The 25723-nt window shown below is 45.7% G+C and overlaps 3 protein-coding genes across 3 annotated transcripts; 1 reads left to right on the forward strand and 2 right to left on the reverse strand.

Annotated features, from left to right (window-relative positions):
- Positions 1–4062: 4062 nt before the first annotated feature.
- Positions 4063–5632, reverse strand: LOC124700630. Its single transcript, XM_047232723.1, has 2 exons — positions 4382–5632; positions 4063–4112 (listed from the first exon to the last, which is right to left on the reverse strand). Exons 1-2 carry the CDS (start codon positions 5591–5593, stop codon positions 4101–4103), a joined length of 1224 nt encoding a protein of 407 aa, XP_047088679.1. The 5' UTR covers positions 5594–5632; the 3' UTR covers positions 4063–4100.
- A 42-nt stretch (positions 5633–5674) lies between these two features.
- On the reverse strand, positions 5675–6864 carry LOC124700631 (serine/threonine-protein phosphatase 7 long form homolog). The gene is made up of 4 exons (XM_047232724.1): positions 6727–6864; positions 6022–6641; positions 5816–5938; positions 5675–5736 (listed from the first exon to the last, which is right to left on the reverse strand). Exons 2-4 carry the CDS (start codon positions 6337–6339, stop codon positions 5695–5697), a joined length of 483 nt encoding a protein of 160 aa, XP_047088680.1. The 5' UTR covers positions 6340–6641; positions 6727–6864; the 3' UTR covers positions 5675–5694.
- A 1431-nt stretch (positions 6865–8295) lies between these two features.
- On the forward strand, positions 8296–13005 carry LOC124704379 (casein kinase II subunit alpha-like). The gene is made up of 10 exons (XM_047236635.1): positions 8296–8624; positions 8704–8833; positions 9569–9763; positions 10366–10523; positions 10944–11034; positions 11109–11174; positions 12170–12252; positions 12348–12411; positions 12504–12572; positions 12684–13005. Exons 1-10 carry the CDS (start codon positions 8296–8298, stop codon positions 12741–12743), a joined length of 1245 nt encoding a protein of 414 aa, XP_047092591.1. The 3' UTR covers positions 12744–13005.
- Positions 13006–25723: the final 12718 nt, after the last annotated feature.

Raw genomic sequence — 25723 nt, forward strand, 5'->3', positions numbered from 1 at the left:
TTTTCAGGGGAAACAATGAAAACCATGCACTGAATTTGGGATGCTGGATCAGATATGCCCACACATGGATGCCGTTTGTGCAGACAAACCATACATCGCTGCTGGACTGTGGTCTGCGCCTCTTGGAGAAAATGAGGGGCAAATAACTTCGAATAGCCTGACGGGTTTGAAAACGGAGGCCTAGCACTATGGCCAACACCAACTGATTATGAAGAATCTGACTGTTCACTGAGACTCCATAGCGACATTGATGTAAGAGGATTAGTTTCCAAAATCTCTTGTATAATTTGGTTTTTCTGCATGGGATGTACTCTAAACTGTCATCCTATTTTCTGGTTCATGCCAGCAATGAAATCGGATGAGGAGCATTTTATCTAAAAAGCTATAGAAATAGTAGTCAATATCATTTTAACACAACCTAATTCCATTCATGACATGCCTTGGGTTCGAGATGTCCCTTTCTTCATTTCAATGTTGCATGCTCACATGAAAAGGACGCTTGTTTCTGAAGGTGTGAAAAAAAAGAAAATTCCTATTTCACAATGCCAGCTTTCATAATGTGTAAACATAGACAAAAATATAAGTGCAAAGCCAAAATAAACTAGATAAGTAATGAGATGCCAGCTTTATTTCTTTGGTAGATAACGTTTTTTTTTCTTTAATGGGACAACAGAGGAAGGGAAACAGAATACACACAATCATAAGCTACACTCCCATTAAACCCTCTCATGACCTAAAGATGACTCCTGTACAGGGCATATGCTTCTGCTCCATGGCCGGCAACTTCAACGGTGCCCACCTGTTGGCGGCGGCGCTGGCGCTGTAGTGGAAGATACACATGGATGAACCCTCCTGGCGGTCCATGAGTTGCAGACCGCTTTCTCTTCTTCAGCCATAAAACTCTTGTCGTTCTTATTCTCTTCTTCTTCAGTTGTCAACTTGTTTGTCGTCGTTCTTGTTGCAGCCTCCTCGCTGATCCTCCTCCGGACCTTCTCTTGTATCACATGTATTTGTGCGTAGCTAAACCCCATGGAAGCCATGTAGAGTAGTAGAGAAGTTAGCTAGAAGGATGACTGAATGCTTGAGCTAATGTGTTTGGGTGGATGTTTATGTGTGCATACATGTGTGTATTTATAGCTGTGAGTTGAAATTGTTGGGGTGGAAGGAACCGTGTGCGGAGTTGTTAGTTTCTGTGGGCTTATTCTCCTTTGGCGGCAGTCTCAGGTGTCACGTGGAATGCCCGTGGGCAAGTCAAAACTGTTTGGAAATTTTCTTTAGACAGAATACTACTTTGAGCTTATTGGTGTGATGAGTAGGATTCCTTTGTCATCAGGTTAATTTGCTTGCCTGGCAATGCACTCCACTTCATGCTAAACTATCATATGCATGTCTATCTTAACCTCTTACAGATGGCTATGGACTCTCCATTTCAAAGAGATATTATATACAAAGACTTATTAAACTTCAGAATTAGTAGGTACTTGCACTTCAAAAGTATGCAGGAGAAGTCTCGACCACAACTTTAACAATTTGTAACCTTCAAAACTTTGAATTTGGTTGCTTACTGCACTCACTTTTGAGAGTGCACCGCCGGAGAGACCACTACAACAGTTGGTCGTGGTGCCAATATTGTGGTATTTTACCGTCAGTCAACTGAGGTGGCTATCTAGTCACCGCTGAACAAATCAGCAAACAAAATAGTGTTGGTTCAAATCCTTATGATTTAATAATGTTTGTCAGAAACGTGTGTACCTGAGATGGCCGTGACCATCGGAGGTGAAGGTGTAGTCTCTCCCTACTCGATGTAGGCATGGCGTAGCCCATGTCAAGTATCCATTCACCCTAGACAAGTACTTGCTACCAATTACGAGGTAGTCAACTTTTGTGGTATTGTCGCTATAATCTCAGCAAAGCTTTGGAAAATTGCTGTTCCACACAAAATCATGTATTCATTTTACTTTCTTTCAATAACAAATTGCTTACTATGAACACTTTAGCTATTCGGCATGAATTCACTGATAAAACATGTCTTTTCTGTGATAAACCTGAGAGCATACAACATCTTTCCTTTGAATGTTTTATAGTTAAACAACCCTGGTATGAATTTGCTGACACTTTAGATTGCAAACCAGCCTGGAGATCCAAGAGGGTGCATCTGTTGTTGATAAGGAGTTTGCGTAACAACCTTTGTTTTCAGGGGAAACAGTGCACTGGATTTGGGATGTTGAGATCAGATATGTCCACACGTGGAGTCCGTTTGTGCAGACAAAGCACACATCGCTGCTGGACTGTATCTGCACCTTATAAAGATAATGAGGGGCGAACTACTTCGGATAGCCTGGCGGGTTCGAAAATGGAAGCCTAGCACTACGGCCAATACCAACTGGTTATTAAGAATCTGAATGTTCAATGAGAATCCGGAGTGACATTGATATAGTAGAATTAGTTTCAAAATCTCTAAAACACTTCGGCTTTTTGTGTGGGTACTCTAAACTATCATGCTATTTTTGGCCTCGTGCCAGTAATGAAATCGGGTGATGAGTCTTTTATCCAAGAGTATAATCATATCATTTTACCACAACCAATTCCATGCATGAAATCAATGACAATCACACCTTTGCTGAAAAAGGCATGCATTGGGTTCCAAATGTACTTTTCTTCATTTCAGTGTTGCATGCTCGCATGAAAAGGACACCAGAACTATTTCTAAAGGCATAAAAAAAAAAGAAAATTCCCATTTCACAGTGCCAGCTTTTATAATGTTATAAACATAGACTATATATGTGCAAAACCAAAAAGGGAAACTTCAGCGGTGGGAAACATAGACTATATAATGTTATTTCCTTGGTGGGACAACAGCTTTATTTCCTTGGTGGGACAACAGAGGAAGAATAATCACAATCCCAAACTACGCTCCTATCCAACCCTCAAATGACCTAAAGATGACTCCTGGACAGGGTGGGTATTTCTGCTCCATGGCTGGCCAACTTCAGCGGTGCCCACCCATTGGCGACGCCACTGGTGCTATGGAACACGCGCATGGATGAACCCTCCCGGCGGTCCGTGAGCTGCAGACGGCCTTCTCTTCTTCAGCCATAGAACTCTTGTTCTTCTTATTTTCCTCTTCTCCTTCAGTAGTCGACTTGTTCTTTCTCGTTGTTGTTGCAGGCTTCTCCTTGCTGATCGTCCTCCGGACCTTCTCTTGGCTCGCATGTATCTGTGCATAGCTAAACCCCATGGAAGCCATGTTGAGTACTAGAGAATAAGCTAGAAGGATGGATCGATGCTTGAGTTGATGTGGTTGGGTTGATGTTTATGTGTGCACACATGCGTGTATTTATAGGTGCGAGCTGGAATTGTTGGTGGCAACCATGTGCGGAGCTGTTAGTTTCTATGAGCTTATCTCGTGTGGCAGCAGCCTCAGGTGTCACGTGGAATGCCGTGGGCAAGTAAACGGTTTGGATATTTTCTTAAGACAGAATACTGCTTTGAGCTTATTGGTGGGATGAGTAGGATTCCCCTGTCACCAGGTTAATTTGCTTGGGTGGCAATGCACGCCACTTCATGCTTCACTATCACTTCTGCATGTATATCTTAAACTCTTACAGATGGCTATGGACTCTCCATTTCAAAGAGATATTATATATAAAGATATAGTATTCAGCCTTGGTAGGTGCTGGCACTTCAAAACTATGCAGGAGAAGTCTCAGACCACAGACCACAGTTGTAACAAGTGGTAGTATTTAAAACTTCAGTTTTGATTGGTTATTGCATTCACTTTTGAGAGTGCGCCGCCGCAGAGCTCTTGACCACAACAGTGCACTACAGTAGTTGGTCATGGTGACGAAATAATACTATTTTATCATCAGTCAACTGAAGTGACTATCTAGTCACCACTAACCAAATCAACGCACAAAATACTGTTGGTTCTGATCCTTAGGATTTAATAACGTTGCATCCTAATTATGATCTAGTCATCTAGAACACATGGACAGTTAAATGTGTGTACCTGACATAGTCATGACCATCGGAGGCGAAGGCGTAGTCTCGTGCGTACTCGATGCAGGCATGCTGTAGCTTATGGAAAGTATTCATTCACCCTAGGCAAGTACCTAATACCAATTACAGTATGAAGTCAGGCATGGGATGGAGTGCAGATCACTGAATGAACAAATGCTAATTTGATTACGAAAATTGCTTGGACCACAAACAGAGAAGACTGTACATACATTTCATGCAACAAAATTGGTAAGAAAGTTTCCAAATCCATGTACCATCTCTAGTCTACACTGACACATACCTAAACAAGCTGGCATCCAAAAATATTACTCCAAAATAAATACAATAACAACATTAGGATTCAGGGAGACGACTGCTCAACTTCTTTCTTCCTTTTCCTTCTTGTGAATCCTATCAACTGGCCACTGCCGTTTTGCTTCTCAGATTTAATAACTTCTGTGGTTGGCAGGGCCTCTGCATTTTCATGTGAAGAAACTGTCACTTTCCTCCTTTTAGTTATTTCATCCTGGTCTGCATACCCATTACCAGTGGGATTCTCCTCCACCAATGTATCAGTTGCTTCTCCGGTGAATGGACCAATACATTTCTCTCCAACAACAGTGATATGTGCAGGTGTGACAACAAGTTTCTGCTGAACCGCAGGGTCCAAAGAGCCATTCTCAATGTAGTCATCAACATTCTCTTGCAACATAAGATTTTGCACCGCATGAACTCTGTCCTGAATAGCATTATCCTTAGGTAGTTTCCAAACAGAATCTTGCAGCTCACTGGACCCTGGCACTGCAGCTGGAGGTTCTTCCTGTTGAGAACCTGATGGAGGTTCAGCATCTCCTCTCATTGAGCTTAACTTGTTTATGGAAGCACTAAGGGTCTCTCTAGGTCCAGTGGCACTAAGACTAAGAGCTTCACCAATCGCCCCCTCAGCTATACTATTGTCCGTTCTCATGACCAGAATGTCTTCGACTGTATCACCCTTCCCAGATACACTAGTGATTTTTTGCAGTTGACCATTATGTGAAGATACACCCAAGATCATGTAAGATTCTGGACCACCTGATGGTTTACTCACAGTTTCCTGACCTGCTATGTTATTAAGATAAATATGAGTGGCCTCCATGTAATTGTCCTTCAAGAGTACATGGTCGGTCTCTTCAACTGTACTATTGTTGATCACAGGTGCATTAGCAGGCTCCTGCGATTCATTATTAACCTTATTGTGGATCTTATTGTTATACATAAGTTCAGCAGCCTCCTGCATTTCCTCAATCTCACTGGGTGGAGAGGAAGTTCCCAGAGGACCTTCTCCATTCTTCATCTCTGCATCTGAAATCTCCTCCAGCATAGCATTCTCTGCAGATGTATTAATCATCTCAGCCACAGCATCCTTTACAGGTGTACTTATAATGTACTGCATATTGACTTCTGTCATGGAAACATCAATAGGATCTTGCTGATGCAGATCCTCAGTCCAGTTGCTGGTGCCATCTCCTCTAGGAGGAGGCCTTACAAGTGTTCCTCCTTCAGGTTGAATTCCCCTCATTCCGTCCAATTGTAGTATGGTATTTCCCTCCATGTAATCATCAGTAACTTGTTCTACCTTTCCAGCATTAGCTTGAATAGAATCCCCGGTAGTTGAATTTGAGCAGGCCGTGGCTGATTTAAGACTCTCATTTCCTATTTCAGTGGGAAGACCAATTTGCATAAACTGCAGTTGACCTGAGGACAGAACCATATGTTGCTGCTTGTAGTTTAAGTGGGTTGGTTCATTAGTGCATGGCGTGACAGCAAACTGTACCTTTTTCATTTGAGCAGTAATATACATATCAATATCACCAAGTGATTTTTTGACCTTCTCCCTGTCCATTTCACCTGATAACAACGTTCTAATTCGTACCTGCACGGTACTTACCAGATCAACCTGTTCATGGTTAATGAAATTTGTTAGAAAACTAAATACATACAGAAAGATCACAAAACAATCAAACATTCTGAACTTCTTACCAGTGCTTTCTCACTGTGCCTAGACAACTGATAGGATATGACTGGACATTCAACTGGAGTAGAGATCCACCGACGTGTAATTTGCCAGTACCATTCTAAGTAACTGTTCCTTGCATGAGTAGGATCTGAATTCACGGTATTCTGCTGGTCAGCAACTGAAAGGAGCCTATTATCCCATTGCTTAATGTACTTCTCATGGTAAGTAGACCAATCCTCATCAGTTTTACCCTGCATTGTCACACGCTCAACTGCCTCAACTGGGTTGGGAATGTGCTGTATCATTCCAAATTGTAGTAACACCCGATCAGGCACATGCATTTCCACTATTTGGAAGCAGATCAACGGAGTTTTTGATCGCCAGACTGAAGATCCAAGTGTGCATAGCGCAGGCAGGCCACCTATCAGACTTGGTTTGTACGGCTCCCATGTGATCTAGAGAACATGCAAAAATACAGCTATAGCAGTGTGGTCCTTATAGTGTGCCCGCGGAGAATCACATGTAGTTTTTCTGTAGTTGTTGGAGTCATACCTGACAACCTGCTATAGTATCAAGTCCATGCCTGTAAAATTCGTGGTCCATGGACCGGACATTTTCACGGTTCTTGAAGGGTACATCCCATCTAATTATAAAATGATGTAAACTTCAGGGAGAATAAAATGACATAACAGGAAGCGTTTAGCAAAACAATCTGAACTTAAAATAACCTGCATCCAAGGGGCTGATCAATTGTTAGATCCTTATTCTCCAGTCTTTCAGGACGGCCTATCTGTATATGCTCCCATGCCCATATCTGCAATGTGTACCGATTTGACATTAATTCCTGCACTAAGTGAAAGTACTGCATGGCTGGAGAAATATACTACCTGAAGAAGAGTGAGAAACGCACAGCAATTAGCCTTGCCCTTCATGCTGGCCTTTCCAAGTTCTCTGTAGAGGTGAGCAAGAACAGCAGCTCCCCATGCCATCTCCCCCGAGGCATCGAAATCACGGAGCAGCGCCAAGTATCTTAAGTGCACCCGAGTCCCACTCGGGTCAGGAAATAAGCTGCAGCCAAACTGGTACATTATATAGGCTCGCGTAGCATGCTCTATTTGCAACTTACCAGCCCCATCCGGCAAGCTTGCAAAGGTGTCATGCAACCACGCGATGTTGACAGAACCGCCTTTTATCTGTGGAGGTTCTTGGCCTAGCAGCTCTAAGCACAGCTGTTCCCAGCGACAGCCTGTTGCGCCGGTGACGGGAGAGCCGTGTACGCGAAGTCCGGTAAGAATCGCCACGTCCTTCAAGAGCACCGCCATCTCCCCGAACCGCAAGTGGAAGGTCTGCGTTTCGCGCCGCCACCTTTCGACCAAAGCGTTTAGCAGAGCATGGTCTAACTGAACCCTCTTCAGGAAAGAGAGGTGGTAGAATCCAGCTCGCCGCAGCAGCGCGAGCATCCCCTCGTGCCTCACCTCCCACTGGTTAAGCCTCGTGCCGTGCTCGATAAATCTAATAGGTTTGCAGGCCTGCATTTTTCAGACCAAAAAGAGGTCAGCTGATACTGAAGCTTATTTTTGGAAAAGCTTGTGGAAAGCCAGTAATTTGTTACCTTCCCAACAAATATTGCTTCGGATTTGTGAAGCTCCTGCTCCACGAGAACTGATTTATCAACAGGACCAGGATCTGGGTTCTGCTCCATCTGCAGCGAGTAGAGAATAGTACTGGCTGTCGTTATATGACTAACCGAAATGGCTGCAATGACCAACAAAAGACGGCTTTATGAGTTCATATCTGCGGAGAAGCAGGGATATGTGCCATACTAAGTACTAATAACAAACGTGGAAATCGAAGAGTGCCATCATTTGTAGCTAAAATGCTGATTAAGGGAACAGAGGCACGTGCATTTGAAACACATGCTTAAGCAACAAGGGCCTAGGGTTTGACCTGCGCTCGAGGTCGTTGAGCCGCCGAGATTCCAGCTAATCTCCACAACCGGCGCCCATGGCAGCGCGCGCGCTCGCCGGCGGTACGTCGGCTTACTTTCCTGTACGTTTTGCCCTCTCTTCTGGGAGTCGGATGGGGATGGAAGCCGGCGGCGTGTAGCAGGTGGGAGGCGAGTTCCTCTCCGGCTCCGGGTAAGGGCAAACGCCCCGGGCTGGGCTGAGCAGCCCACTTTCATGGGCCTCATGGGCCGGGCCGACACGAGATGTTCCGCAGGCTGCTCTCCCTGTCCGCGTCCGCGTCAGCTCCGTCGAGCGTGAGCAATCCATCCTCTGGAGCAGAGCTACTACTTCATGGCCTGGCTCGCCCTGCGCAGCCGCCTCCTCCCCCACTCCGCCGCCGCCGCCGCCACGCCCCACCGGCTCCTGCTCTGCCTCCTCTCCACCGCGGCCCCGCGCCACTCCCACGCCCACCACCACCACCACCACCGCCGCCGCCACTCCCCCACCGCAGTCTACGCCAGCGCGGCCGCGGCCGCCGAGGCGCCGCGCCCCATGCCGCCCATCGCCCGCGCCACGCGCCACCCCGGGGGCGCCTCCTCCGTCGCGCGCGTTTACGCCGACGCCAACTCCCAGCGGCCCAAGGAGTACTGGGACTACGAGGCGCTCAGCATCGACTGGGGGTAGGGACGGTCATACGTTCAGATTCGCTGCTAGCTAGGGTTTGCGCTCTGATGTCGCTGCTCCTGTGCGTGGGTGCAGGGAGCAGGATGGCTACGAGGTGCTGCGGAAGGTGGGCAAGGGCAAGTACAGCGAGGTCTTCGAGGGCTTCCGGACCGGGAGCCAAGAGCGGTGCGTCATTAAGATCCTCAAGCCCGTCAGGAAGAAGAAGGTATATCTTCATATTTGCAATGCTTAGTTCATGTGGCTGTTGTGTTTCTCTTGATTTTTGGTTAGTGTGCTATTGCTGGAGTGTTAATCTGGAAGAGAGCTCAAGTGCCATAGAGTAGAATCTTTAGCTTGACAGTGCAAATTTAACTTCGCACGAATAGATACTAAACTTAGTGTTGATCGGTGTGATTTGGTTATACTCTAGAGCTTGTGGGAGTGTGTGACAATGTGGCTCCATGGAACTATTGTGTTGTTGTGTGCGTTGACCAATTCGACCTTGTAACTATGTCCTCAGACACTCAGTTTTCACGATCTCGGCTCTATTCTAGGCCATTGTAAGAGGTTGATTAATGTCAGTTTTAATTTTAGATATCGTTACCCCCCATGATTGGGGATTAAATAAAAATAAAAATATTTAATTTGGTGTATGCTATGTTATCCATGGAACTGCTAATATTGGAGGATCATGCTCTGATGCAGGGATGCTTGCTCTCATGTACAAGTTTCTTACCTCGTTTCTAATTACTTGGTTCTTCTAGATTTATCGTCTTACTAGCTGATAATAATGTTCTAGCATATGTCTCTTGTGAACTTAAGGACAATTACAGTTCAATGGTGCTCACTTGATGCCGATGTGTTTGGTTATCCATTTGCTCCATTGCAAAGTATTATCATTGCATCTTGTGATGTATCTTTGCAACCCTTATCGTTTATTGAATTATTTTTTATCATGCAGATAAAGAGGGAAATAAAGATACTTCAGAACTTATATGGAGGACCGAATATTGTTACGCTACTCGATGTTGTCCGAGACGATGATTCAAAGACGCCTAGTCTAGTCTTTGAATATGTCGACAATACCGACTTCAGAGTGCTCTACCCCACTTTTTCAGATTATGATATCAGATACTATATTTTCGAATTATTGAAGGCAAGAATCTGAACCGTGAAAGTAGTTACTAGTTAGTAATAGCATATTTCTGTCTCTTTCTACACTGAATAAGAGTTGCTGTCACATCGTAGGTTCTGTCTTTCACTTTTGTTTGGGTCTATAGAATCTCATGGGTTAGTAAAGTTAAATTGTGCCAGTATGGAAGATTACCATTTTGACGAAGTCAGGAAGTTGATCATTGCCTGCATGATATCAGCTGATTAGCACATTTGTTTGTGCAATCAACTATATATTTATCTCCAGATTAACCATGTCACTTCAAATAACATACCTAATTGAACCATGACTTGCAAATTGTAATGAATTTTGACCATCAATCAGCTGCAGTAAATCAAATAAATGTGTGAATGTACGCATGAACTGCAATATTACTACCTGCTTTGCGGTATATGAACATATCGTAGGACATTGAAAGAGGTTAAGGTTTGCCAAACTAATTTGTTTGTTGAGGCTTTCAATATTCCAATGATAAACACTGTGGATGCAACATACTGAACAAGCATCTACATTTGTTACAAGTTTGCTATCCTTCAGAGTACATTCAGTTTGATTGTCTTTAACTTTTCCAGGTGTTTGTGTAGGCACTAGATTTTTGTCACTCACGGGGTATCATGCATCGAGATGTCAAACCCCACAATATCATGATTGATCATGCGAAACGTCAGCTCCGTCTTATTGATTGGGGTCTCGCTGAGTTCTATCATCCCAGGATGGAATACAATGTTAGAGTTGCTTCAAGGTAAGTTCTGTTAGCTCTAAAAGTTTCATGTTCTTGGACTTATTAAGCTTGTTAATGAGGCTATTTTAAGTACACAGCAAGTTTGAATACTGTATTCGCTTATGGACTTCCCAGGTGTCCTACCTGTTTATATAACTAATGACTTCGGCACTTCTCGATTTTGGAGCTCTTTTATGTTGGATCTGCTTGACTTGTTGTGTTAACTCATAGCAATTTTAAATTCCACCTACCTGACTTAGTGGGAAAAGTCGTGTTGGGGCAAAGTTCACAGTAGGTTATGTCACTATTATATCATTCACACATATAAATATCATAGTAATTGTTCCCAATTTTCGGTTTTCATTAGTGTCTAGCAGCTCTGGCTGGTTTATATATTCCTTATATTTGTCTGTTGCTTACAGCATCCTGCTTTGTTGACAGGTGTTATAAGGGCCCTGAATTACTTGTGGATTTGTTAGACTACGATTACTCATTAGATTTGTGGAGCCTTGGTTGCATGTTTGCAGCAATGGTAAGTGGCAAGTCTATGATCAGCCAATCATCTGCATTACCAGACTTCTATTGATATGTATTTTCAATCAACAGATATTCCGTGTGGACCCTTTCTTTCATGGTCAGGATAACTACCAGCAATTAGTCAAAATAACCAAGGTATGTTCAGTCATTCAGAGTTTCTTAAAGCGTTCATCTTGAATCTTGAGCTGTTTGAAATGTGAACTGGTTAAATATCTGTGCAATACCCACAACTTTCACTTGGTTGGTTAAAATTGCACAATTTACATGCTTGATAAAACTTACACATTTGTGTGGAATTCATACGAGTGGTCTTGTAGAAATTTAGTGAAATATCCCAGCTTTAGTATCCAGCTTGTGAAATGTAACTGTATATCTACATCTTATGGCTTTGTAACTTGGCTTTGCAGCTTACATTCTGACCATCATAAGTTCATAACCATGCCTTGTACATCAAATTTCTTACAATGCTTAAATAGCACAACAATTCTACAGAAAAAAAGAGAGCATAGCAATATTATGGAGTCTAATTCATTTCTGGCCTTGTACACACAGAGATGCTAATTTATAATAATCAGGCAAAGCAATGATTTTGATTTCCCTGCTCATCCAAAGGGATTGGGAACATATCTAGTGCTACCAATGCATGCTAGCAACCCTAAAATATTGTGAAAAGTCCTGAAAAAAAGAGAGTCAGTAGCATATGTCTCTAAAGGGATTGGCCCTGATCGATGCAGTATATTCTACTGCCAATGTCAGGAAGCCTGTCTACCATTGTTTATGCATGCATGTCTATGCTCTTTCAGAATATGGAATTCTCTAGAATTTGTGCAGCACATCCTTGTATTGCCCTTAAGCTCATTAGGACTAGCTAACATATATGTTTTGTTAGTTCTACACTAATAACCTGTTTGCTTTTTTTCATCAGCCGTTTTGGAACAGTGTTCTTTTGTTCCACTACACTGAAGAAATAGTTGTTCGGAACATCTTATAAAATTCTATTATATAGGAATAGTGTAATTGCAAAATGAGTTATGATGATTGCTTCTATTATTTCTAAGAATCGGTGCTTTTTGCAGTTTTCTTATATGAGTATATATGACTCATGTATGCACTACGTGTTGCTGTTGTAGGTTCTTGGAACAGATGATTTCCACAGCTACCTCGAAAAATACGGCCTTGAGATTGACCCACAGCTTGAAATGCTTGTTGGAAGGTCATGCATTGCTTTGGATTATCTTTGGGACAATTATTTTCAGAAACAGCAATTCAACATAATAGCATGATTCTAACTATATATTTTGCCTGCAGACACAGAAAGAAGTCATGGATAAAGTTTGTTGATGCAGAGAACAGACACTTAGTGAGCCCTGAGGTTATTCACGTTGCCTCTAATTGAATCTGGCCCACTACACATTGGATCATTGGATGTATTATTTTTGACATTTTGTTTTCCGCTTTTAATAGGCAATCGATTTTCTAGACAAGCTGCTTCGCTATGATCACGAGGAACGGCTTACAGCAAAGGAAGCCATGGTACGTCTTCCCGCTCGTACATCCAAGAAGCATTTTTTGTGGGAACAATGCTACATGAAATGTGTGCATTGTTTAACACTTGAAATGTGACACCATTTTTATTCTGTACAGGCCCATCCCTATTTCAATCCAGTGAGAAGCTCTGAAAGCACCCAGGAGTATGGTCAATAGCGATTTGCACTGTCGTGCAAGTGACACGACATATATGACAATTTTTTTGTAAACTGCATGTCTGAACATGAACTAACACAGAATGAGTGTATTTTATTTTCGAGGCGCGTGCATGGTATATCCAGAATAACGCATTGACTGGGATGTAATTGTCACATTTTTTTTGTTTATTTGATTTCATTCTTATTTCTCTGTTGCTTCCGAATATATTTTTTTGTATCAATAAGATTCCATCTCACTAGTTGGTTTTGAATAGTCTTCACCTAGAAATCTTTGGCCACCATTCTTCCGTGTGTTTTGGCCTGATTCTATTTCACTGTAATTTCCCTGATTTACGTACGAGAGGATGTTACTTGGTGTCTGCTGTTGGTTGTGCCCTTGGTTTTTTTTGTTTATGCTTTGCAAGCATCAGATAACCTTTGGTATGGCCACTTTTCAAGCTGGCACAACATTGCGACCCAGAGTAAGGTAGTAATCTCGGAAGCAAGTCCTTTCTGAGTATCCCATCTGCTGAATGTCTACCACTGAAGAACATGAGAGTCGTTCAATGTGAAAATCTATCTGAAATGCTCTGTTGTAAGTTGTCCAAACAAAAGAGATGGAACAGCCGCAGGCCGACGAGCTGACACACATCATCCGGCTGTAGATATCTTGTGAAACGGACGAACCGTCTGCTGTCGCGCACGTGTTTCACAGGAAACGTTCTGGTCTCTGGCATTCAAGCACGCACCAAAACCCTGAACGGGACCTTGGGCGTGGGCTGGTGGTGCCATTGCGACCAGCACCCGCGTTGCGACCCATGCATCTTGGACCGCATCGTGCATGTAGGATGTAGCCATGGTCCCTGTCCTAACCGCGGATGGGATGCTCGGGTAGGGCGGGCGCAAAGCCTCCCGGTCTCATGCTGGCATCGGGCGTACTTGTCGTTCGCGGGCACTGGTACGGTAGAGAGTCAACTCCGGTGTCTCTCATCCTGGACACGTGGTCCCGTCTAGTTTCGGGCCATCTATGCATATATACTTGCGGCCAAATCGATCAGTCCTGGCCGGCTGCCGGTTCGCAGTCGCAGCATCGACCGACCGACGCCGGCCACGTGTAGGGTTTAGGGTCTGGTTCACACTACATCACCTCCAAAGCTAGACGATCCTTCATTTTCGTTCAGGCTTTTGCTGGGAAGGGGGTGCGCATCAGAGCAACCCTTTGTTTTACATTCCATTGTTCGGACCAAGAAAGCCATCTAATCAACCATGCATTGCCACTTTGCCAGATCGATTAGGGTCACATCGCACAAGCAAAAAAATAATGGCAAGCTTCTCATCGCCTTATATTCTTTGTTTATTATATCTAACAATCATACACTAGAAAAATCTATAAAGGTATTTGTTAGATTGATGTCTCTACTAAGGTTTTATATAAAATATATGAAGGTTCGAATATAATTTGTGCCGGCATGCACGTTTTTATGTTTTAACACATCTAGTGGCCGGGATTCAGTTTAACTTAAATAAAATTTAAGGGCTAGTGTTGAATATTTTAGCGCAATAAAAGTGCATTCTTTAGGTAGAGACATTAGAAATTATGGTAAACACCATATAACAATATGTAGTATGAATTTTATGTTGTTAATTAATAAAACTAACAAAAAATTAAGCATACTAGTTAATGTTGTTGTTTGTGCAAGAAGATATAAGAGTTTAGTATAAATACATTTTTATTTTACCTACGTCTGAGTACGTTGTGAGATAAAAAAGATATCAATGGATGGGACTAATTAGATTTGCCAGCATAATGTTGATGCTACCATCGAGATCAAAGATTAAAACCATCTACACCGCGAAAAAAATTCCCACAATTTTTTTTTCATAGATTGTACCTGTATATGCAATCGGTAGGGTTGGAATTGAACAAGATCCAAAGATAATAACTAATTCTAGTAAAAAATCCTTGAGAAGTTCAGTTTTGTCCAATAATGATCAAGGATATCATGATCCAATTTTCGTTGATTCGCCCTTCGAGTAATGCGTCACACACCAAGCAAGTACACATTAATTTTTCGATAAAGAGAATATATTAATATCAAAAGATATCAATTACACCCAGCCTCTGCAACAACGCAATACCATAATGGCAGTACGGATGCACACAGCCAAAAAAAAGAAAACTAATAAACAAAAGTCCCGCTATAGCATCATAGGCTTAGCAACAGTAATATAACCACCACCAAGACAACCCGTGAAATACAGAATCTTCAAAAACAACGCCTCCAAGAAGGAAACAGTGCACCAGCACCGTCGTCGCCCGACCAAAGATTTTAGGTTTTCACCTTGAATATAGTCCCCGCTCTCAAAACAATGCATCCAACAAGATCATTGCCAGACACAACCAGTTAAGGCCAGACCTTGGATTTTCACCCTGAAAGGTAGGACTCTGAACTTCACCTGTGCTGCCACCCCACTTCCATACCACTGCTGGGGAGCCCGGGACACCAAGCAAGTCCCTCAACAACGCGGAGACTTGAACCTCCCTTAGCAAGTCCTCCGCTCCAGCCTTCATGTTATTCCCTTCATCTGACTGCATCATGGACCAAAATGTCTCTTGATGCTAACACAGACCAGAGCTTTGCGTCGCTCCCTCCAGAACCAATCGGTCGGAATAAAAGCATGGTGCGCACGATCGAATACCACCGATCCAGCAAACTCCAGGAAAAGAAAAAACTATTACATTTGCCGGCGGCGCCATCCGGAACTCCATACTCCTGCCAGATCGAGAAGAGAAAACCTCAGGTAAGTCTTCATCTTCGCCCAAGAGAGACCCTAGGACCGCCGCCTTTATTTAGGTCGGGCCCCCACGCCGGCGACCATCCCAGGCTGGCCACAGTTGCCGCCGGAGACACCAAGCGCATATCGCGTTGTCCGGAGACACCGCACCCGCCCTGGGCACCGCGGCAGCCGAAAGCCAGCCCTCCACGAACGACATCAGCCGTCGCTGGCTTCCACGCCTCTCCACCTCGCCGTCGGGACGCGGTGACGGACCGAAAGGCCCACCACCACCATCCGTAGGACGATCCTCTCCGGCGAAGAAGAGGGCCGCCTCCACCGTCGAACCCAAGGCTGCTGCCCCGGGCGACTTCGTGCCATGGGAGAAAACCAAGAACATCTCCACGCACCGACGAGAGGCAGGGGATAGTGGCACAGAACCGCCGCCCACCACCAGCCACCACCGGCGTGCCACCACCAGCCACCACCGGCGGGGGAGGAGCCGACGGGAGACGGGAGGGCCGCCGCCGCCCAACCATCCACGCGACCGGCCGCAGTGTCGAGGAGGGTTCACGGCCGCCGTCCCCAGCGTGGCACGAGGGATGGCCGCCGCCACGCCCCGCGGTCTTTGCCCGGCGGCGCCACCAGCGGGAGGCAGTTAGTGTTTGGAGGGGGTGCGGGAGGGGGTCGCGCGAGGAGGACTAGATTCTAAGATCGATACCAAATGGGTACCGTATCTAAGTACACATTAATGTTTATCGGTAAAGCAATACAAACCGCATGATATCTGAATGCACTATGCTGTATTGTCAATTTATTTACTTACACCTGGAAAGCCTTCTCATGGCTACCTAGTTAGAGGATCCTTCATTTTCGTTGAGGCTTTTGTTGCGCAGCGAAACGGAGTTCGCATCAGAGTATAACTGTTTGTGATGCGAAACGGCGTTCGCATTTCAGTATAACTGCTGATTGCACGTTCCATTGCTCAGATCAAATTAGGTCTCTGATCAACCATGCACTTCCAGACCATGTAGGATCCCATCTCACAAGAGATATAAATCCGAGATGTTTTTTTCTTGCATATATGTACATATGCACCTGCTGGCAGGTCTGTCTACTACGTACGGGAAATATATACTCCGCTTCTCGCTACTATACATGGTGCAGAATGTCGCAACGACTTGATAAGCTCGCTAAACTAAACGATATATCAACCTAAGCAGTGCAATAATTTGGCCACAGCTGAAAGCGAATCAGTCGTGGTCATGCATGCATGCAGGCTTCTACCGGCATCACGGGATAAAATTCGATGATCTTGTAGTTGTTGATTGTTCGGGGAGAGTGACGCCAACTGGCCACGCCAAGCCCTCCTGCCACCGTGAAACACAAGAAGGCTGGCTCTGCGTCTGTGTCCCCCCTCCAAAACCACCTGGCAGGAAATATGATCGACATGCACTCAGAGGAGATCGTCTTGTCCGAGAGAAATCGGATCTCATGCATCGCTTGCAGGCTCAGTCATGGGACGAACGTATCATGTTCCAACATCTGGTACTCTGCTCACTGGTGCTATTTTACGATGTACTGCTACCGCTAAAGACTCGTTTGGAACACACGAAATCAATTTTTTTTTTAATTAAGAGCACTTTATTATTTTTTCGATAAAAAGAATATATTAATATTAAAAAGATACCAATTACACCCAGCTTCTGCAACAACGCACCACGATGGCACTACGGATGCACACAGCCAAAAAAAGAAAAGAAAACTAAGAAACAAAAGTCTCGTTACAGTATCTCGAGCCTAACAACAACAATACATCCACCGCCAAGACAACACCTGAAATACAGACTCTTCAAAAAACGACGCCTCCAAAAAGGGAACAGTGTTCTAACACCGTCGTCGCCCGATCAACGATCTTAGGTTTTCAACCGGAAGATAGTCCCCGCTATCAAAATAATGCCTCCAACAAGATCATTGCCAGACACAACCAGTTAAGGCCAGACCTTGGGTTTTTACCCTGAAAGGTAGGACTCTGAACTTCACCTGTGTTGTCACCCCCACTTTCATACCGCTGCTGTGAAGCCCGAAACACCAAACAAGTCCATCAACAGCGCGGAGACTTGAACCTCCCTTAGCTAGTCCTTCCCTCCGGCCTTCATGAACTTCTCTTCTTCCGACTTTCATCATGGATCCATAGTCACTTGATGTCAACACAGAAAAAGAGCTTCACGCCGCTCCCTCCAGAACCAATTGGTCGGAATAAAAGCATGGGTGCGCACGACCGAATACCATCGATCCAGCAAACTGCAGACAAAAAGCTGTTGCGGTCAGAAACCCACCGGCGGGCAGCGACTGGCAACACCGTAGAGCCGGGAACAACTCAGGGCTGCGGCTGGCCCCGGTCCCTCAGAGCGACGGCCCGCAAAGCCTTCTGGTCACACGTCCGATGCTTGTCGCAAGGGCATGCCACCCGACCTATACCGGTCGGGAAGGTGTTGGATGATGCCTCGCTTAGTTTCCTGCATGGCATATACGTAAACATTAAATACGAGCCTCGATCGGCTCTCAGGTTATCCTGTGAATCGGCTCAAAGAGCCGATCCACCCATGATTCGTACGAGGTGTACGAATATATGGTGGTTCTGCTTGATCAAGATAAAGCTAAAACGATCTACGACGATTTAGGGTTTTCACCGCATAATCGGATCATCCTACTCACGATTGGGCCTCGCGCTCGCGTACGGTGATCGTAAGCCGATCCTAGACAGGGCCTAAAAACCAACACGAGGTTGATCCCCGGAACATCATGTCTAGGGCTAGCAAACTACACCCTACACGCCGCTGGATCCTCCAACCCTTTGTAAGGCCTAACTATTGCGGATATTAAACTAATCCTTGAAGAACAAGGAGCAACCGTAACGGATCGGATCTACTAAACAATGATCAAGCGGGGTGCCGCCCCTACACCTAAGATAGGTGTAAGGGCGGCTAGATGTATAAGGGTTGCACTACGACAGCATATGATACGAAGAACAATGCTAACCCTAACACATCTAAGATAACTACGTTGCTCGCCATCAAAAGGCTTCAGCACGAGCAACGCATGAACAACGTAATAAGCTTGTCTGCCTAGATCGCAAGATGCGATCTAGGCGAGCATGGTGCTTACCAGGAGAAACCCTCGAGACGAAGGAGTTGGCGATGCGCCGAGATTGATTTGTGTTGAACGTTGGTTGTTGTTTATTTCATAAACCCTAGATACATATTTATAGTCCAGGGGACTTTCTAATTTACGCGTGCACCTAACCGTGCACGGGTTAAACTCTATCTCTTAATCTAAGATGCGATCTACTATATTACAGATACACGGGCAATCTAGCCCAAACTCTTCGTGCAAGGCCGCTTCAGAGATCTTTCATATGTAATCTTCCAAGCCCATCTCTCTTACGGCCCATCTCCTGATTTGGCCAAAATCCGGTGATAACACATGCCCCCTGGTTTTGGCAATGATAATTCCAAAACCACTGCATTTTTCCTTCGAAGGGTCATGCCGTGGCGGATCGGAACCGTCGCGATATTCTTTATCATGATGACTCGCCTCCTCAACTTCTCTCGCACGATTTGACAATTTTGGCCCCACCTCCTCGGAACCGCTCGATCAATAAATCTCTATTCTATCCCCTTTATCTACAGCATCGAACAGTTCACCTCTTCATCCCCCTGCTCCAAATTAGCCGCCAACCAAAAAACCTTCTCATTCCATAGCCATGTCGTCCTCTTCCTCTTCTTCCATTTCTCTTCAATCCTCTTCCTCAAGCGAATCGATACCAGGGCACAACCAGATGGAGGCGTACAACAGGCGCGCTCCCAAGCATTGGGACGAGCGGGAGTGGGACTTCGACTTCGTGCCAGAGGGCCAACCAGAGGACCTCGTCTGGTCAGATGGGGCCATGCCCCTGACCGACGGGGAAGATGACCTCCGATTCTTGATTGACGGAGCACTGGAGACGGAGAGCGACGACAACAACCCTCTCTTCCGTGGTAAATTCACCTCCGTCACCAAAAAAGAAATAGAGGATGACGAAGACGAAGACATCTCCTCCGACACGAAGAAGGAACAGGAGGACGACACCTCCTCCGACGAACCGCCGCCAAAGCGCATCCGTGGCTGGGCTTGGTCAGATGAGGACGATGATGATGACGAGGAAGAAGCCTCTGCTGAAGGTTACGATAGCAGCAACGAGGAACCCGTCGACAGCAGCAATGACGGCAGCTACCCCAGCGACGGCGAAGACAGCAACATCCCTTAGAGTAGGGACCTACTAGCATAGGAATAGCAGTAGTAACCTGTTCTCTTTTTGTTGAACAATCGGCTTCTCTTTGTAAGAAATTTATTATCAATGAAAAACTTCCTTTGATTTTGCCGATGTCCTTTATGCTGATTTAGCCGATTTTTCCTCATCTGACTTTGTCGACTGTTAGCCTAATCAATGCTCAATGACTGATGGCCACGCATCGGTCTTTCACGATAATCTGCGAACAGGCGAATTCAGTCACCCCTCCAGGTTAGCCAGCTCTGCTGATGATAGTAGTACTTGGTACAGCCGATCGCGGCAGGCCGGCAATTTGGCCTTGAGCAGGCGTCTTTAAAAGAGCCCTGGAACAGTTGCGATGTAGAGCCAGCTGGTTCCAACAAAATCGGCTCCCAGAGCCAAGAACCTTTCGGGCGAGCTGCCCCCCGAGCCTCATCTAAAGTGAGAACAGTAATGAATCAGCCAAATGTGTCGCCATCGGCTTCCAAATTATAATGCAGAACCAGCCGATTCCAACAAAATTGGCTCTCCAGAGCAAAGATACTTCAGGGCGAACTGCCCCCCCGAGCCTCCTCAGCTGCCATCGAAACGTGGCAGGGAAGCTTACGCCCAAAGAACCGACGCACTGAAAAGTTTCGGAAAGATTAGCAATCTGTTCCTTAAACTAAGAAGCCTCAAATATAATGGCTTTCCAACTCCTCCTAGTTCAATCCTTTGCGCCTTGCTGATCAGATCGGCTCATCATCTTTGGCAGACTGATGCAACTTCCAGTGAGGATGTTTTGAATTTCTGATGCCCTTCAAGACTCTGGACGTAACAACCTCTGAAAGCGCCATCGACCAAGCCGCCACCGTCATAGCCGCTTGATTCGTCATCGGCTGTGCTCATGCTCCTAGGATAGGTACGCTCCCTTTGTTGGATTCGTCCTTGACACTGATCTACATGTTTACACCGGCATCGCTGAACTTGAAGTCTTGCGAAGGAGTTTATCCGGTAGAGCCTCTCCTTGTAACTCAACAAGCTTGCTCCATCTTCACGCTTATATCAGTTGTACCTCTTGAGTCGATGGCCATGCATCGGCTGTATATTATTATGAGAATTTTTTTTATCGGCCGATTTTTTCTATCGGCCCCCAACATTTCGCTGCACACATGTTCATCTGCACATGTACTCGACTAGATGCCCCCGAGCCGAATACGGCGGTGATCTGCGGATATCGGCTTTGTGGTTCGCCAAGGCACCGTATTTGTACGTCGGCTCCGTTAGGATTCGTGTTGACTCTCATCTGCCGACGTAACCGCTGCCCGATAGATCGATGTTGAACACAAGCGAGAACATGTGGTGGGGATAATTTTGGCCGATTGCTGAAATCGGCCTCCATATTGATCGAAGCGCTCAATGAAGGTTTTGTAATTTTCTTTCATAGATTTTTGGGGCCGATCACAAGGATCAGCCTCGCCACGTTTGCTCATTGATTTGCTCCAGCTACATGGTCAGGCCAGTGGATAAGACCAGCCTAACTTCATCCTTTGCCATGTCGATGCGCTCGCCGTCGTCCACCTTGAGTGCATTGTTTGATCCTCGAGCACTAAACTCCGTTGGGAGGATGAGCACCATGTTTGTGTCAGCCAATGTCTCATCATCGGCTTTCTTTTGTCTGGGGCGCCACTCTTTCCTTTGTGGCCGACCTTCTTCGTCCAGGGTTCGCTGAATTTTGGCGGCCAGATCAGGCCGCGCCTTCCTCAACGTGTGCGGTACAACCTTTCAGCTTCTTCCAACCCACGTAGACGCTGAACCCTTCGCTTTTGGGAACGGCTGAGCCTATCAGGGCACCACCTTGGCCGATGATACTTGTCTTCTTCTTCATCATCGTCCTCTAGTTCCTCGAGATCTTCCACCCGAGCGGACTCAGCATGCTTGTTCCGAGGCGGCAGAGGCCCTAGACGTTTGAACACGGACACGTTAGCTGCATCCTTCCTCCTTTGTTTACATTCTGGGCAATTGCCGATTGTAGGCAATCGGCTCATTCCTGAATCCCAGCAGTGTCGAAGAAGGGGCGGTCCCGAGTGCCTATCCACGTCGTCTTGCTCCCTCGACTTTTCCTTGGCGTGGCGCTCATATCGCTCCTCGTCGTGATCATGCCGACGACGTCTCCTGTCGTCCCTAGCCAGACGATCTTTTTCATCATCGTCGTTGTATCGCCGGCGTTGGTCGTATTGACCCGCATACTTGTTGAGGAGGTGATCAGAGAGAGGTCGCTGATATCTTACGTTCTTCACTTCTCCCTCTGTGATGTAGCGCTTTCCGTCGTGGCGGAGCCGATCGCGTGGAGCGGCTTCCTCTGTGTCTTTGCTATGAGAGCAGCTGCCCTCATCTCCGTCCTTACCGAGTGGTGCCCGGGTCCCACCATGTTGATATTGCACGAGAAATCTGGTCGGCACCCTCCATGGTAAGTATACTCCACCATGTTAACGGCGGGGAAGGGGTGTGTGTCGACCTTCATGGCGTATTGGTTGAAAATTAGCCGCCCTTTTTCTATCGCCATTTGGATCTGCTGACGCCACACCCTGCAGTCGTTAGTGGTGTGGGTGAACGTGTTATGCCACTTGCAGTATGGCTTTCCGTTCAGCTCCTGCATTGTGGGGATCTTGTGGCCTTCGGGTACCTTTAGCTGCTTCTCCGTGAGTAAGAGGTCGAAAATCTGCTCAGCTTTGGTCACGTCGAAGTCGAACCCTTTTGGAGGGCCTTGTGGCTTGACCCATTTGCAGGACACGGGGCCTGCCGCCCGAGTCCATTCAGCCACTGCTACCTCTCGATCTCCCGCAGCACCTTCATCCTCGTCTGCCTCAACCAGGACCACCGCACGCTTGAATTTGTCCTGGTAAACATCTGGGTGGCGCTGTTCATATGCTGACAGCTTCTGCACCATGTGTGCCAATGAAGGGTAGTCTGCTTGGGAGGCCACGTCCTTGATCGATGATGAGAGACCCACCACCGCCAACTCGATCGCTTCTTTTTCACTCACGTGAACCGAATAGCATCGGTTCCTAACGGTCTCGAAGCGGCTGGATGTATTCGACACTTGTTTCCCCGCGCTTCGTCGTACTTGTGCTAGATCGGCAATACCAGCCTCGGAAGCCTCCGAGTGATACCGTATGTGGAGCCGCACTTCCAAGCGCTTCCAAGTCCGGATTGAGTTCGGTGGCAGCGATGTGTACCACCCGAAAGCCGATCTTGTGAGGGACTGTGCGAAGAACCTCACACGCAGCTCGTCTGATGCTGAGATCGTGCCCAGCTGTGCCAAATATCGGCTCACATGCTCGATGGAGCTGGAACCATCTGATCCACTAAACTTTGTGAAGTCAGGGAGCCGATATTTGGGTGGTTGATGGCGTGTATTTCACACGTTCGTTGGGCAACCCCAAGAGGAAGGTATGATGCGCACAGCAGCAAGTTTTCCCTCAGAAAGAAACCAAGGTTTATCGAACCAGGAGGAGCCAAGAAGCACGTTGAAGGTTGATGGCGGCGGGATGTAGTGCGGCGCAACACCGGAGATTCGGCGCCAACGTGGAACCTGCACAACACAACCAAGCTACTTTGCCCCAACGAAACGAGTGAGGTTGTCAATCTCACCGGCTTGCTGTAACAAAGGATTAACCGTATTGTGTGGAAGATGATTGTTTGCGAGAGAAAACGGTAAAAACAAGTATTGCGATAGATTGTATTTCGGTAAAGAGAATTGGACCGGGGTCCACGAGTTCACTAGAGGTGTCTCTCCCATAAGACGAACAGACATCTTTGGGTGAACAAATTACGGTTGGGCAATTGACAAATAAAGAGAGCATGACCATGCACATACATATCATGATGAGTATAGTGAGATTTAATTGGGCATTACGACAAAGTACATAGACCGCCATCCAACTGCATCTATGCCTAAAAAGTCCACCTTCGAGGTTATCATCCGAACCCCCTCCGGTATTAAGTTGCAAAGCAACGGACAATTGCATTAAGTATGGTGCGTAATGTAATCAACAACTACATCCTTAGACATAGCATCAATGTTTTATCCCTAGTGGCAACGAGCACAACACAACCTTAGAACTTTACGTCACTTGTCCCAGGTGTCAATGCGGGCATGAACCCACTATCGAGCATAAGTACTCCCTCTTGGAGTTAAAAGCATCTACTTGGCCGGAGCATCTACTAATAACGGAGAGCATGCAAGATCATAAACAACACATAAGCATAACTTTGATAATCAACATAACAAGTATTCTCTATTCATCGGATCCCAACAAACGCAACATATAGAATTACATATAGATGATCTTGATCATGATAGGCAGCTCACAAGATCCGACAATGATAGCACAATGGGGAGAAGACAACCATCTAGCTACTGCTATGGACCCATAGTCCAGGGGTAGACTACTCACTCATCACTCCGGAGGCGACCATGGCGGCGTAGAGTCCTCCGGGAGATGAATCCCCTCTCCGGCGGGGTGCCGGAGGCGATCTCCGGGATCCCCCGAGATGGGATCGGCGGCGACGGCGTCTCAGTAATGGTTTCCGTATCGTGGCTCTCGGTACTGGGGGTTTCGTCACGGGGGCTATTTGTAGGCGGAAGGGCAAGTCAAGAGGCGGCACGGGGGCCCAAACCACGGGCCGGCGCGGCCAAGGGTGGGGCCGCGCCGCCCTAGGGTTTGGCCACCCCGTGGCCCCTCTTCGTCTCTCCTTCGGACTTACGGAAGCTTCGTGAGAAAATAGGCCTACGGGCTTTTATTTCGTCCAATTCCGAGAATATTTCTTTACTAGGATTTCTGAAACCAAAAACAGCGAGAAAACGACAGCGGCACTTCGGCATCTTGTTAATAGGTTAGTTCCGGAAAATGCACGAATATGATATAAAGTGTGCATAAAACATGTAGATAACATCAATAATGTGGCATGGAACACAAGAAATTATCGATACGTTGGAGACGTATCAGCATCCCCAAGCTTAGTTCTGCTCGTCCCGAGCAGGTAAAACGATAACAAAAGATAATTTCTGGAGTGACATGCCATCATAAACTTGATCATACTATTTGTAAAGCATATGTAGAGAATGCAGCGATCAAAACAATGTGTATGATATGAGTAAACAAGTGAATCATAAGGCAAAGACTTTTCATGAATAGCACTTCAAGACAAGCATCAATAAGTCTTGCATAAGAGTTAACTCATAAAGCAATAATTCGAAGTAAAGGTATTGAAGCAACACAAAAGAAGATTAAGTTTCAGCGGTTGCTTTCAACTTGTAACATGTATATCTCATGGATATTGTCAACATAGAGTAATATAATAAGTGCAATAAGCAAGTATGTAAGAATCAATGCACAGTTCACACAAGTGTTTGCTTCTTGAGGTGGATAGAAATAGGTGAACTGACTCAACATTGAAAGTAAAAGAATGGTCCTCATAGAGGAAAAGCATCGATTGCTATATTTGTGCTAGAGCTTTGATTTTGAAAACATGAAACAATTTTGTCAACGGTAGTAATAAAGCATATGCATCATGTAAATTATATCTTATAAGTTGCAAGCCTCATGCATAGTGTACTAATAGTGCTCGCACCTTGTCCTAATTAGCTTGGACTACCTGGATTATCACCGCAATACATATGCTTTAACCAAGTATCACAAAGGGGTACCTCTATGCCGCCTGTACAAGGGTCTAAGGAGAAAGCTCGCATTTGGATTTCTCGCTTTTGATTATTCTCAACTTAGACATCCATACCGGGACAACATAGACAACAGATAATGGACTCCTCTTTTAATGCTTTAAGCATTCAACAACAATTAATTCTTTTCTCATTAGAGATTTGAGGATGTTTGTCCAAAACTGAAACTTCCACCATGGAACATGGCTTT

Source organism: Lolium rigidum, chromosome 3 (assembly GCF_022539505.1).
Source record: "Lolium rigidum isolate FL_2022 chromosome 3, APGP_CSIRO_Lrig_0.1, whole genome shotgun sequence".
NCBI lineage: Eukaryota > Viridiplantae > Streptophyta > Magnoliopsida > Poales > Poaceae > Lolium > Lolium rigidum.

Bases quoted from the DNA above. Each gene is read 5' to 3' on its own strand.
- LOC124704379 (XM_047236635.1), top strand. From the start codon at position 8,296: ATGGCCTGGCTCGCCCTGCGCAGCCGCCTCCTCCCCCACTCCGCCGCC. The intron at 11,035-11,108 runs GTAAGTGGCAAG...TTCAATCAACAG, and splicing joins GTTGCATGTTTGCAGCAATG to ATATTCCGTGTGGACCCTTT. The intron at 12,573-12,683 runs GTACGTCTTCCC...TATTCTGTACAG, and splicing joins TTACAGCAAAGGAAGCCATG to GCCCATCCCTATTTCAATCC.
- LOC124700631 (XM_047232724.1), bottom strand. From the start codon at position 6,339: ATGCATGTGCCTGATCGGGTGTTACTACAATTTGGAATGATACAGCAC. The intron at 5,939-6,021 runs GTAAGAAGTTCA...AACCATGAACAG, and splicing joins GGCACAGTGAGAAAGCACTG to GTTGATCTGGTAAGTACCGT. The intron at 5,737-5,815 runs GTACAGTTTGCT...TTCTGTCCTCAG, and splicing joins TTACTGCTCAAATGAAAAAG to GTCAACTGCAGTTTATGCAA.
- LOC124700630 (XM_047232723.1), bottom strand. From the start codon at position 5,593: ATGGAGGGAAATACCATACTACAATTGGACGGAATGAGGGGAATTCAA.